The sequence below is a fragment of the Ramularia collo-cygni genome (assembly GCF_900074925.1).
Source record: "Ramularia collo-cygni strain URUG2 genome assembly, contig: RCC_scaffold04, whole genome shotgun sequence".
NCBI classification, from domain to species: domain Eukaryota; kingdom Fungi; phylum Ascomycota; class Dothideomycetes; order Mycosphaerellales; family Mycosphaerellaceae; genus Ramularia; species Ramularia collo-cygni.
In genome coordinates, this window is record NW_019716258.1 from 1094383 (window position 1) to 1107288 (window position 12906).

The 12906-nt window shown below is 52.0% G+C and overlaps 7 protein-coding genes; 4 read left to right on the forward strand and 3 right to left on the reverse strand.

Moving 5' to 3' along the window:
* Positions 1–390: 390 nt before the first annotated feature.
* RCC_03531 (probable 3-isopropylmalate dehydratase (aconitase superfamily)) lies at positions 391–2773 on the forward strand (the record flags this gene model as incomplete). XM_023768817.1 has 2 exons in its annotated part: positions 391–450; positions 506–2773. The coding sequence occupies 2 exons, from the start codon at positions 391–393 to the stop codon at positions 2771–2773; spliced, it is 2328 nt and encodes a 775-aa protein (XP_023624585.1).
* Positions 2774–3367: 594 nt separating this feature from the next.
* Positions 3368–3853, reverse strand: RCC_03532 (probable ribose 5-phosphate isomerase RpiB; the record flags this gene model as incomplete). Its single annotated transcript, XM_023768818.1, has 1 exon — positions 3368–3853. One exon carries the CDS (start codon positions 3851–3853, stop codon positions 3368–3370), a length of 486 nt encoding a protein of 161 aa, XP_023624586.1.
* Positions 3854–5228: 1375 nt separating this feature from the next.
* On the forward strand, positions 5229–6473 carry RCC_03533 (uncharacterized protein; the record flags this gene model as incomplete). Its single annotated transcript, XM_023768819.1, has 1 exon — positions 5229–6473. The coding sequence occupies one exon, from the start codon at positions 5229–5231 to the stop codon at positions 6471–6473; it is 1245 nt and encodes a 414-aa protein (XP_023624587.1).
* Positions 6474–7315: 842 nt separating this feature from the next.
* On the reverse strand, positions 7316–9112 carry RCC_03534 (uncharacterized protein; the record flags this gene model as incomplete). XM_023768820.1 has 2 exons in its annotated part: positions 7316–8702; positions 8760–9112. The coding sequence occupies 2 exons, from the start codon at positions 9110–9112 to the stop codon at positions 7316–7318; spliced, it is 1740 nt and encodes a 579-aa protein (XP_023624588.1).
* A 64-nt stretch (positions 9113–9176) lies between these two features.
* Positions 9177–9902, forward strand: RCC_03535 (related to TIM21 Constituent of the mitochondrial inner membrane presequence translocase (TIM23 complex); the record flags this gene model as incomplete). Its single annotated transcript, XM_023768821.1, has 1 exon — positions 9177–9902. The coding sequence occupies one exon, from the start codon at positions 9177–9179 to the stop codon at positions 9900–9902; it is 726 nt and encodes a 241-aa protein (XP_023624589.1).
* Positions 9903–10011: 109 nt separating this feature from the next.
* Positions 10012–10767, reverse strand: RCC_03536 (uncharacterized protein; the record flags this gene model as incomplete). Its single annotated transcript, XM_023768822.1, has 1 exon — positions 10012–10767. One exon carries the CDS (start codon positions 10765–10767, stop codon positions 10012–10014), a length of 756 nt encoding a protein of 251 aa, XP_023624590.1.
* Positions 10768–11292: 525 nt separating this feature from the next.
* On the forward strand, positions 11293–12489 carry RCC_03537 (probable 4-hydroxyphenylpyruvate dioxygenase; the record flags this gene model as incomplete). Its single annotated transcript, XM_023768823.1, has 1 exon — positions 11293–12489. One exon carries the CDS (start codon positions 11293–11295, stop codon positions 12487–12489), a length of 1197 nt encoding a protein of 398 aa, XP_023624591.1.
* Positions 12490–12906: the final 417 nt, after the last annotated feature.

The following is a 12906-nucleotide window of genomic DNA, read 5'->3' on the forward strand; positions in this document are numbered from 1 at the left end:
CGATGGTGTTGTTGATGCCCGGTTGATGACGCTGCCGCAGCAGTAGCCTCCAATGCTCCGGTATCGGCTTCCTTCCCCGCAAACTCTCGCGTCTCATCGTTGTGCCGGTGTCGCTGTCGATATTGGAAAATAACAGCCAATGGGATGCTGTGCTTATCTGCTCTGCAGACGCCGATATAGGCTGATGAGGCACAAGAGGTAAATAACGACTTCGAAACCATTCCCTGCAATCTCACCCGCACTCATCCATCCTCCCATCGCCCGACCGTAATTAATCCCCAGAACCTTTTGCCGCAACTCACTCCACCGTTACCCATCGAGTTGCACCACAATTTTCGCCATACCGAAGCAACACAAACTCTCCGAGAGAACCACATCACCCCGCTCACAATGCCAGGCGTAGTGAAGGGCCCTTCGACGCTCTATGACAAGGTCTTCGAGCAGCACATTGTAAGCCGCTCCTCACAGACGCTTACCTCACTCTCATGCTAACATGTTTTTCCAGGTCGATGAGCGGCCAGATGGAACCGTTCTGCTCTACATCGATCGCCACCTGGTGCATGAAGTAACGAGCCCCCAAGCATTCGAAGGCCTCACCAACGCAGGCCGTCAAGTGCGGCGACCGGATTGCACCCTTGCCACCACCGATCACAACGTGCCAACGACATCCCGGAAAAACTTCAAGAATATCAGCGATTTCGTCGAGGAGGAGGACAGCCGTTTACAATGCACGACGCTCGAGCAGAATGTCAAGGACTTCAAGCTCACCTACTTTGGACTTGGAGACAAGAGGCAGGGAATCGTACACGTGATTGGGCCCGAGCAGGGCTTCACTCTGCCCGGAACTACTGTGGTGTGCGGTGACTCTCACACCAGCACCCACGGGGCGTTTGGTGCTCTCGCTTTTGGTATCGGAACCAGTGAGGTCGAGCACGTCCTGGCTACTCAGACTCTCATGACCCGAAGGAGCAAGAACATGAAGATCCAAGTCGACGGTGAACTTGCACCGGGAGTTGGCAGCAAGGACATTGTTCTGTATGTCATCGGCCAGATTGGTACTGCTGGAGGTACTGGACACGTCATTGAATTCTGCGGCTCTGCGATTCGCGGTCTCAGTATGGAAGCCCGCATGAGCATGWGCAACATGAGTATCGAGGGTGGTGCCCGCGCGGGTATGGTTGCTCCAGACGAAACTACGTTTGAATATATCAAGGGCAAGCCATTGGCGCCAAAGAAGGACTCTGAGGAATGGACCAAGGCTTTGAAACACTGGCAGGCTCTGAAGAGTGATGATGGTGCCAAGTGGGATGCTGAGATCTTTATTGACGCCAAGGACATTGCTCCAACGGTATCTTGGGGCACCTCGCCTCAGGACGTGGTGGCCATCACTGACAAGGTGCCCGGACCTGACGACTTTGACGACAAGGACAAGAAGCAAGCTTGCATACGATCTCTGGAGTATATGGGACTGGAGGCTGGTKTCCCCATGACAGATGTAGTCATCGACAAAGTCTTCATCGGATCCTGCACCAATTCGCGAATCGAGGATCTTCGCATCGCCGCACACATTGTCAAAGGCAACAAAGTTGCTCCCAACGTCAAGCGAGCAATGATCGTCCCTGGGTCTGGTCTGGTCAAGCAGAGGGCTGAGTCAGAAGGTCTCGACAAGATCTTCACCGATGCTGGCTTTGAGTGGAGAGAAGCTGGTTGCTCCATGTGCTTGGGAATGAACCCGGACATCCTCTCCCCTGGCGAGCGTTGTGCAAGCACTAGCAATCGTAACTTTGAAGGTCGTCAAGGTGCCGGAGGTCGGACGCACTTGATGTCCCCCGCCATGGCTGCAGCCGCAGCACTTGTTGGCAAGCTCGCAGATGTGCGGAAGCTTGCCGGGTACGAGCAGGCACTGCCAAATGCCAAGTCTGGACCAGCGGCTATCGAGCCTCAGGTGGAAGACCCAGAGTCCGATGTGGATCTCGACAAGCTCATGGACTTGCCTCAGTCCGAGACTGGTGGCAACGGTACCCAGTCGAAGGCTCCTTCGGGTGGTGCTGCCGGCATGCCGCCATTCACTCAATTGAAGGGTATCGCGGCGCCAATGGAGAGAAGCAATGTGGACACCGACGCCATTATTCCCAAACAATTCTTGAAGACAATCAAGCGTGCGGGTCTTGCGTCGGGTCTGTTCTACGCGCTGCGCTTCAACCAGGATGGAAGTCTCAACAAAGACTTTGTGTTGAACCAAGAGCCGTACACTAAATCGAAGATACTTGTGGTGAGCGGTCCAAACTTCGGATGCGGTTCGTCCAGAGAGCACGCGCCTTGGGCTCTCCTTGACTTTGGCATCAAGTGTGTCATTGCCAGCTCATTCGGAGATATCTTCTTCAACAACACCTTCAAGAACGGCATGCTGCCATTGCAGATCACAGATGAGAAGGCGCTCCAGAGCATTCTTGCAGAGGCAAAGGCCGGACGCGAAATCGAGGTGGATCTGGAAGCCAACGTTGTCAAGGATGCATCCGGCAAGGAACTCGCCAAATTCGAGGTTGAAGAGTTCCGACGTCATTGCTTGTTGAACGGACTTGACGACATTGGCCTCACATTCTTAGACGAGGACAAGATCACCAAGTTCGAGAAACGAAGGAGTGCGGAGACCCCGTGGTTGGATGGCTCAGGCTACCTGTCACGCCACAGGAGTGGAGCTGTCAAGGTGGAGGCTGCACCCGTTCCAAAGACGAATCGTGGTGAGGAAAAGACGGAGCCTCTTGAGTGGTAGGGACCGTGACTCGGATGTTGTCCTTTGCGTTGAGGACGTAGCATAGGCGAATGTTTCCAGACTCCAAGCGAGATCCACCTTAGCTCCGGAACCTGAGAAAAAATCAGTTGACTCCGGTACTACATCCCACCCAACGTTGAGCTTCCAATGCACGATGCAGACGAGAGAGGTGAGACTATGCGGTGCTCTCAAACGACGTATACCTGCCGCCACTTGAACTAGGGTTAGGGTTTGGGTAGCATGCGACGCTGCTGCAGCCACCGAACATGTTATAGTGAAGCCACATTCGAGTCGAACATGATCGTATGGGCATGTGGAGTAGATATRCGTATTGATAGTGTCATTCACGAGCCAAACGTGCGTCGGTCAAGTAACTACCATTCGTTGCATCGAACTGATGTCTCTGCTCAAATTAGACTCAGTACCGTTCGTTCAATGGAGGAACTCAATGATTACATGTTGATGGAAACTGCTTCAGGCCGACCCATTTTGGAGACGCTAGATGTAATCTGCAGCAGCACTGGCCAGCTTTCAGTCCCATCCACGAGTCGAACCACGAGAGATCCGTACCAGAATCAAGTCCACAACGTTCACTCAACTTTGCTGGAAGTTCTTCTTCTCGTGCTCCATGATAGCATCCACCTTAGCCGCGCTCGCCGAAGAGGGATCGAACTTATACCCAATCCACTCCTTGGCCAATCTCCTCGCCAACTCAATTCCAATGACCCTCTCACCCATACATAGCACTTGAGCATCATTGCTCAAGACAGCTCTCTCTACACTGAAACTGTCATGTGCGGTAACCGCTCTGATGCCAGGAACTTTATTCGCACTGATAGCCACTCCTAGACCCGTTCCGCAGATCAAGAGAGCACGATCAGCCTCGCCAGATGCAATCAGCTTCGCGGCATCGACGGCGGGATGTGGGTATGCGGTATTGTCCGAGGACTCGTTGACACCGACATCGATGACTTTTGCTACTCGAGGATCTGCTTCCAGGTCCGCCTTGATCTTCGCCTTGTAGCCACAGCCTGCGTTGTCTGCTCCCATGGCAATTCGGAGTCCAGTGCTGGRAGCCATGCTTGTGATTGATTAAAGCTGACTGATATCGTATCCTTCCACTGGTTCGACAGTATTCTTCGACTTCAGCTGTGTGATCTGCGGTCCACTCGTCTTCTCGATTGTTCCTTCAAGCTTCTCTGGCTCCGAGAGATTACCAGTAATGTTCGTAGAGTTGGTGAACAGATGAGGTTGTTGTTTGTTGATGATCTTCGTCTCACCGGTGTTGTGGTCGGTGATTTTTTGGTAGAAAGAGTCGGAATGGATGCTCGAAGTAGAAGAGATCTTTATACGCTTGCTAGGCTCCATCTTCGGCGACTGATCATCCACAATTTGTTGTCCCGGGTGAGCTCACGTTGACCGTTCGACTTGGAGGGGCACCCCACAATGCCCGGTGTTTCCTCTTTCGGTATTCCGTAGCGTATGGAGAAACGCGGGACAACGTGGAGAAACATTGCGGTTCCGAAGCACTTCACTCCTTGACTTTGACCTCACTGCTTCATCACTTCACTGATATTGGAGGATTGCAGATTTCAACGACAGCGAGGGCGAGATCACGCCAGAGATACCGTGACGAATCAACAACATCAGCGAGCCTGGCCTAGTTTCGTCCACGACCACCGTGTGCATGATCGCTGTTGAACCATTTTAGATGAGCCATGCCCGTGAGAGATGTTCATAATGCAAGACGCGAAAAAAAGATCAAACCTCAGGTCAAATTCGATACCGGAAACTTGCCATTCGCAAAGACTTTGCACCCGGAATCCGTGTATTTCGAGTTCCCCATTTCGAAATCGGGACGGACTTTCGTGCTTACGATCAGAAGGCAGCTTTGACTCCGCAAGACTTGACCCTTGGTGTTATTGTTGCTTTCTTAGAGAGATCTGACAAAGGTTTTCTTTTTCCTGATTTTGAGCAAGTTTTTTATATCGAGCCTGGTCTGGACCGAGTATGCAAAAGCCAGCAGCCGTGTACGCACGAGCTTGAGTAAAGAGTATCCAAGAACTCGCCCCATCTTTGCTGTATTGACAGACTGTATGTTGGCCTCCCGATACACACATTGCGAGGGATTTATATGAGTGCACGGACCGCCCTCCACACGCATCATATGGTATACCTGCCCTACGGTACCGACGATGAGAGTTCAGACTTGAAAATGGGTGGAGTGTAGAGTTCCCAGCAGCAGTAACAGGTAAACGTGGCCTTCGATTTCAAGAGGCCGGTACCACGCGGACGCAATTAGGTTGCGTCCTCAAGAATATGGCTTTTAAGATAATTTGCGGGCTGAATCTCTTCCTTCAGCTCCGCATCCTGCTCGAAAACCATCATACATGACAACTACCACCAAGGCGACTCCTACAAGGCGCACTAATCACCGGACTCGGTAGCACTCAACATGGGCGGCCCAAAAGAGCAAACGCACGCGGCAGAAATTCCTTATTCACAGGCACAAGATGAAGTTGAAGCAGCCGCTCGTTCCAGGTTTGAACAGAACAGAGAGAAGTTCGAAGAGCTCTTTGTCCGAAATGTGAAATTACGCGAGCAGGAAAAGCTCCAAGCCAAGAGAAATATCGAGAGGCAGAATATCAATCTAGGTGCCCCGGAAAATCTGAAGAAGTTCTTGAAGAAGTGCAAGGCAGTCTCAGCTGGACTCAAACTTGGTCCAGTGCCAGAAGACATGATCCCTATACTGTCGAGAGCTCCCGAAAAGCAGCCGCAAATAGATGTATCAGACGGTGCTGCGGTGAGTGTTGAAAGCGAGAGCGCACACCGCGACACCACAGATACAGAACTCGATCCGCAGCTTTCCGGTGAAGATTCAAAACCAGAAGAGTCGCCGGAAGAGGATTCAGTCACCAATCTGGAAAATGCCACCTCGCGCAATATTCAGATAGCATGCAAAGTCCTACAACTCCGGGCCCGCATCCAAGCTGTTACGCAAGTAACAGATGATGAGGAAAAGAACGACATGTTTGCAGAGATTGCATTAACTAAACTCAGACTGGAACTCACGCGACTGAATTCCCCGACCGAGGTCCTCGCCTGGCTGGATTGGTGCTTGTCCGAGAATGGTGACGAGATTGGAGACGGATTGAAGAGTCTACTCGAACAAGACCTGGCTACAGATCCACTCGTTCAAAGTCCAGCTTTGGAACAAGAAGCCCGTCAAATTGATCCCCGGAACCAAGCTGGAAGGAAGTTACCTCGCGTCTTGGAGAAAATGTCAGGTTTTATATTTGACATGGAGTTACAGCGACTCAAGTCCATCGGTGAGCCCAATCATTGGTCGATAAGACTCATAACTTGGAAAGGCTTTGAGATTGGAGCCGATATAGAAACACCGGTCGAAGGTGGAGAGGCATCGAGTTCTTTGCCGAGCCTGACAACAGACGAAAACGGAGAGACGACAGTTCACACGCTGAAGCGGATGAAGATTGTGCCCCGACACCTACCTGATGTACTGCTTAGCCTCAAGGACATGCTTCCCAGAGATGAGCGAGACCTAATCACGAACAAAGGTCCGAACGGGGAGGACATGTACGCTGTCAGATGTTGGCATGTAGTATCGTCGAAAGGGTCTACACAGACAATCCTGGAGGTTTCAATTAAAAAGCTTGACGATAGCATGGCGGGTGCCTGACGAAAGATTCGTAAAGTATCTAGGCATGGAGCGCTTCGGGATCACGTTTTCAAGGCTCGTTGCCGCTAGCTTGGGATACGCAATTTTGTAGTATTGTAACACCTTAGTACGTCTATAGCACATGTCTGTCAAATGCATGAACCAAGACAACAACACACTATTTCATCCTCCGCGAATGCAAAATCCGTACTAGTCTCTTCTTCACTTTCCGAATCCGTAGGTGTTGTCTCTTCCTCACTTTCCAAATCGTAGTACTTCTATCTCCTCGATCCGGATGTTCCATTTTCCCTTTCAGCAGTTCACGCCATCTCTCCCGCACATCAGTCCAAATTTGATAGAAGAGCTCTCGCAAAGTTGGACTATTCTCGACGGCTTCCTCTGAAGCTAGGAACATCGGTTCAAGGCGGTCCCAACCAGACGTCTGTGGACAGAGAATAACTAATGCGAATACTGCCACGGCGAGAGCGAATGCTGCAGCAAGAGCAAATGTCAGTAAAATTATCCCTCGTCGCAGTCGTTGGTGTCGACACATGGACGCACTGGATTGATCGTGATCTGTCATGATGCGGATTTTTGAGCTTGCTTGTTGTAGAGTATTGGATAATATTCGATATTGTTGAGCTTGCTGTTGTAGCATGATTTCGTCTGCGATTCGGACAGAGAATGCTGGGAGCATACTTCCCGCGTACCATTTTCTTCTTTCAAGCGTTCCGATGGCATCCGTCCCATAGGCCGTCGGTACGATCCTGAAAATTGACGGGATATCAGCCCAGAGAGAGGTCGCTGTACGTCGATGCGTCGTCCTACCAGTACAGGCATACCTGTGTCTGTATGCCACTCGATCACTCCTCCAGCTTCCTCAAGATTTCGGCCTGCTTCGCCTTCACAGCTCTCGCAATAGCATCAATATCCAGCTCCCGCATTTCGTCTCCGATCCTCTGCGTCYCACACTCGAGTTTCTCCAGGCCGGTCTGCACCTGGTCATCCACAAGTCGCACTGTGCCGTGTTCAGAGTGAGCAAACACTCTCTCCAATAAAACCTGCAAATCTGCATCTGTCTTCGCGATGGATTGCGTGATGTGATCCGTGATAGTCTGCTCCGTTCCGCTTGCTAATGTAGAGAGCCTCTGCCTCCGTTCGCGAATGGCCGAGTCCAGAGCATCCGCCAGCTTAGCCACACTACCATTTTCCGGCACGCGAATATCATACTGGCGCAGGAACTGTACGGCCGGATCTTGAGGTTCGGAGCGGTTCGCTTGCACAAGTCTTAATGGCTTGAGACCTTTGGCGCCAGATCTATCTGTGACAGGCGAAAAAGTAGATTGACCTTCTGGAGGCGGTCGAGTAGAGATAGTCTCATCCAGAACACGAGATATCGTGGATAGCGCATTGCCATGCGCACGCAGATGCTGCACATGGTCGCTGATAGCGTCCAATCTAGATGTCAGATAGAGTAGTGCAGTCACGGTGTATTCGGACCACTCTGCCCGTTGCAATTGAGAGTCTGCTCGAGCCGATAGCAAGCCTTTCCGGAGTGGTTTTCGATGCTGATGGTCAACGACGATCCCAACCAGTCCCTCGATTTCACTTCCCAATTCCTTGAGTTCAATGCGGGCATTTTCGCGCTGTGTCATCTGCGAATCGCTGAGAGGTCTCTCACTAGAGCCATTCTGCCTTCCGGCGTAGTCCTCCACTGTCTCACGATATACACTGTCCAATCGAGCGTGTATCTCTTTCACGGAAAGCATAGTCAGCGCTGCGCACAACTGCTCCACATCAGCAGTTTCATCCCGGTCCAGCGAAGTATCAGAGATCCTTGGAAGAAGCTTCCGGAGACCATCGAGGAGTCTGTCATCTTTAACGAGCAGACGGTCAATCTGTGATGGGATGGCACCGTTCGCCGTGTCGCTTTGCTTCATGGCAGTCCGGATCCTGCCGCCGGCAGTTTGAGACAATTCATCGATATCAAAGTCGATCTGTGCTCTCTCCCGAGCGAGCTTGTTCTGACGAGCATCCTTGCTGGAAGCCGCGAGATCATTGGCCGAGTTTCGGGATTGCAAGTCTTTGAGCGCTCTCTTTTGAGCCTCGAGGATTTGAGTCTGCTTCTCAATCGCAACTGTGCTCGCTTCGAGGGAGTCGATGGCAGCTTCTACTTCCGCGTCAGAGAGCGGTCGTCCAGCGGCTGCCGGAGGCTTTGAAGATTGCGTGTCAATGCCATGTTTCTCGTAGCTAAGACACCGAGTTCAGCATGTTGATGAATCAAATCAGAATTATGGGTGGACTCACAATGTAAGCTCATCTTTGGTCAAGAGTGTGGATGACTGTAGAAACTCTTGCACCCACGATGCAGCGCTGTCCTTGGTTTTGGAGCCCTCGAAGGCCCAGGCGACATCATCGGCGCCCAATGGAATGTCTCGTTCCTCGAGTACTCGGAGGAGTGTTCTGAGCTCGGGATGAACCGCCTTGCTTGGGATTCGAGACTCAAAACTCATCTTGTCATTCATGGCTGTGATGACATTGTTGACCGTGAACAGGGAAGATGTTTGCACTGAGGTGGTCTGTCCTTCGTCCGTGCTGCTTCGTAGATCGAGCTTCGCCAAGGCCGAGCGAGCAAGAGCTCTCTTCGTGCAGCGATCCATCCTCAAAGCTCGACAACACCCTCTCCTCTCCTCTACGTAATCATATCACACAGTGATTGCAGCCATGCTGGACCGCTTAGTCAAGCCCTCTATCGCGAAGCAGCTCCCTTCGCTGTACATATTTCAAGCGGGAGCCCGGCCAGCCATTGTCAGCACACAGCAGCAAACCCGAGCTGCGTCCACATCTTCGCCTCCCAAAGACTCCGCGATTCCTCGACGTAGAGCAGTCACAATCGTCAATGACACTGGACGGGTTCCCTGGACAAGTCTCAGCCCCGCCGAGAAAATTGCTCGAACGACACAACAATCCTTCAACTTCGGCATAGTTGCCCTCGGCGTGGTGTTGACTGGCGGCGTCGCTACGGTGCTCTGGCTGGAGGTCTTCTCCACCGACAGCAAGACGGCCTTCTTCAATCGTGCTGCTGATCGCATCCGTGCTGATCCCAAGTGTCGCGAGCTGCTGGCCGGAGCGGGAACGCACAGCAAGAGGGAAATTAGCGCGTTTGGGGAGCCGAGTTGGAGCAGGTGGGCACGAAACAGGACAGTAGCGAGCAGACTGGAGAAAGATCGTGCGGGAGTCGAGCATCTCCACATGCACTTCTACGTTGAAGGGCCAGTTGCGAAGGGAACAGTGCAAGTTCACATGGCAAGAAGGCCGGGCGAAGACTTTGAGTATCAGCTGTTGGCATTGGATGTACCTGGACAGACTCGCTACTATCTGGAGGACGCCAACGCGAAGTCGGCGCTCTCGAAGTYGGGTACTCTTTTTGGGATCAACTGGAATAGGTAGCGGCGGATCTATCACGGCTGGCATAGACGCAAGCGAACGAGGGCATCTACAGATGACGTGAAATCGGGCAGCTCATTCGGTGGCTAGACTGGCAGTTATCTATCTAACATCAAGTCCCAGCCAACTCCTTCCGCATGGCCTCCTTCACGATGCTCCCACACAGCTTCGCATGCGGATTGGTATGTACCGCAAGAGCTTTGGCGACCTCGTTTCCGTACAGTCCCCCCAGGTAAAATAACTTCGAAGCCTCCTCCTCGAATCGCTCACAACTCCATTGTACGGAGTCAAACTCTGTGACCGCCATCTCAGTCGACGTGTCGAGATCCTTGAATGCGGCATAGTACAACGCCGCGAGTTGAGTAGTCGACTGCGCTAACAACTTTCCCTGCGTGGCCGACACTCCATCCTGTGGTCTTGCTGGAGATGACAGTTCGATGGCCGACTTGAGATCCTCCACCGCCGCAACGCCTGCAGCGCTTCGTTCGATATCAGGACGAGCTCTGGGCTGACACAGAGTATGCCGGTCACCGAATCGCCATCGGCGGAGTTGGGCCCGATTGTTCCTTGCTGAAGCGTAGTTTGGGTGACAAGAGATCAGATCGTCGAGAATGGCAATGGCTGATTGGAATGCATCAGATTTCCCCGGAGCGTTGGATGACTTTCCCGACTTCTCGAATTGCTCGATGAAAGCGATGGCTTCCCTCTCGCGCGCTTTCAGGTGGTTCAGCAGATCAATGTCGAGAATGTGACGGTCAGCTGGAAGACTTGGATCGATCAGAACTTCTGCTCTCCCGGGTGTGCTCTCTGGATCGAAGACTTGCGCCAGGACTTTAGAGTCGGCCCTGGAGAGTGGTTTCTGGAGCATGGTTGCAAGAAGAGATTGATTGATGTGAAGGAGTTTACGTCGATGATTGATTGAATCAATGGGAGGTTATCATTTATCAGCAAACTGGGGCAACAACTGCTTTCCGTTCTCTCTGCGGCCTACCGACCTTGCCGTGAGGGCGACAACTGTCAGCGCGGCTTTGTCCTTGTGCCGAGTCGTCGGCTCAGAGAAAATCAAGCCGATTGCGTGGAACTCATCACGTGCAGCGTACACCAACAAGCCCGGTCTTCGGCTTAGGGCATAAGCCGAGTAATTCAATGGTTTGCTCGGCTCAGCAGATAAATGTTCCACATATACTGCTGACACATGACGAGAGGTCAGCGGTGTTGAATAAGAACCGCAACAAAGAGAGGCTTAAGAAGACTCCCCTCTCCGTCCTTTGTCCAGATCATCATCACCGATTTTTTACCCGACAATAGAAATCATTCGCCGAACGTCAGTCAATCGAGGACCATGGCACCCGGAGCTTTGCTGGTCACTTTAGGGAGTGGAGCAACCACACCAATGTACGAGTCCGAYGGCTTTGTAGCTCCTGCCTCTGGCCAACATGTCGAGTATCGTGGCTACGACCATGTAACCTGGTGGGTTGGCAATGCCAAGCAGACGGCACAGTACTACATCACTCGCATGGGCTTTGAGCCAGTCGCATATCGAGGCCTCGAAACAGGATCGAGATTTATCGCCAGCCACGTCGTGCAAAACAACGGAGTCCGCTTCGTCTTCACATCACCTGTCCGATCATCAAGCCGACAAACACTAAAGGAGGCGCCTGCAAGCGAACAAAAGCTTCTCGACGAAATTTACGATCACCTCGACAAACATGGCGATGGCGTCAAAGATGTAGCCTTTGAAGTCGATGATGTGCGTGCGGTGTACCAGAATGCAATCATAAATGGCGCCGAATCAGTAAGCGCACCGCGCACCGATTCGTCCGACGAAGGCGAGGTTCTCCTGGCCTCAATAAGGACTTATGGCGACACCACCCACACCTTCATCCAGCGCATGTCATACACCGGTCCCTTCCTCCCCGGCTTCCGCGCAGTAACATCCGCCGACCCAGCCAACAAGTACCTCCCGTCCATTCACCTCGAAGCCATCGACCACTGCGTTGGCAACCAAGACTGGGATGAGATGAATGATGCATGTGATTTCTACGAACGCTGTCTTGGCTTCCATCGTTTCTGGAGTGTAGACGACAAGGACATCTGCACAGACTTTTCCGCGCTCAAGTCCATCGTCATGAGCTCACCCAACAAAATTGTCAAGATGCCCATCAACGAGCCTGCTCTTGGTAAGAAGAAATCTCAGATCGAGGAGTACGTCGATTTCTACAACGGTCCCGGCATTCAACACATTGCACTGCGGACCGAGAACATCATCGGAGCGGTGTCGAATCTGAGGGCGAGAGGAGTCGAGTTCATCAGTGTGCCGGAGACATACTACGAGAACATGAGGCTGCGATTGAAGCAGGCTGGTATGCAACTCAACGAGTCCTTTGAGACGATTCAGAAGTTGAACATTCTGATCGATTTTGATGAGGGTGGGTATCTGCTGCAACTGTTCACGAAGCCTTTGATGGATCGACCGACGGTGTTTATCGAGATTATTCAGAGAAACAACTTTGACGGGTTCGGAGCTGGAAACTTCAAGAGCCTGTTCGAGGCAATTGAGAGGGAGCAGGATGCGAGAGGAAACCTTTGAGCGATTCATGAGTTCTGTTTGTGTGGATGCGTTGAAAGCGAGACACAGAGTTAGCGAAGGTCCCAGAATGAATAATGACATGTGCTCTTACCGAAACTCTTCACTTTATGGTATGATTTGACGACCACATGTAAGGCATGAAATTTGAAAAGGACGAGTAAAAGTGGGTCCATGATGAGTGACTAAGCTGACGCGGTCGCGGTCCTGCTTAGTCGGGACATCACCGTCAACAAAGGGAAAAGGAGAAGAACAGGAACTTGGGCACCATGAAGGACGGAGACCGAGATCCAAATCATACGATCTTTTGGCAATGACATAGCCTCGAAAGATCGCGGCCACATCATCTAATCCTGCACATGTGGTAATTAATATTGCCGGTTCACGGAAACATCACGGCAGGATAGGGACTTAGGGGCC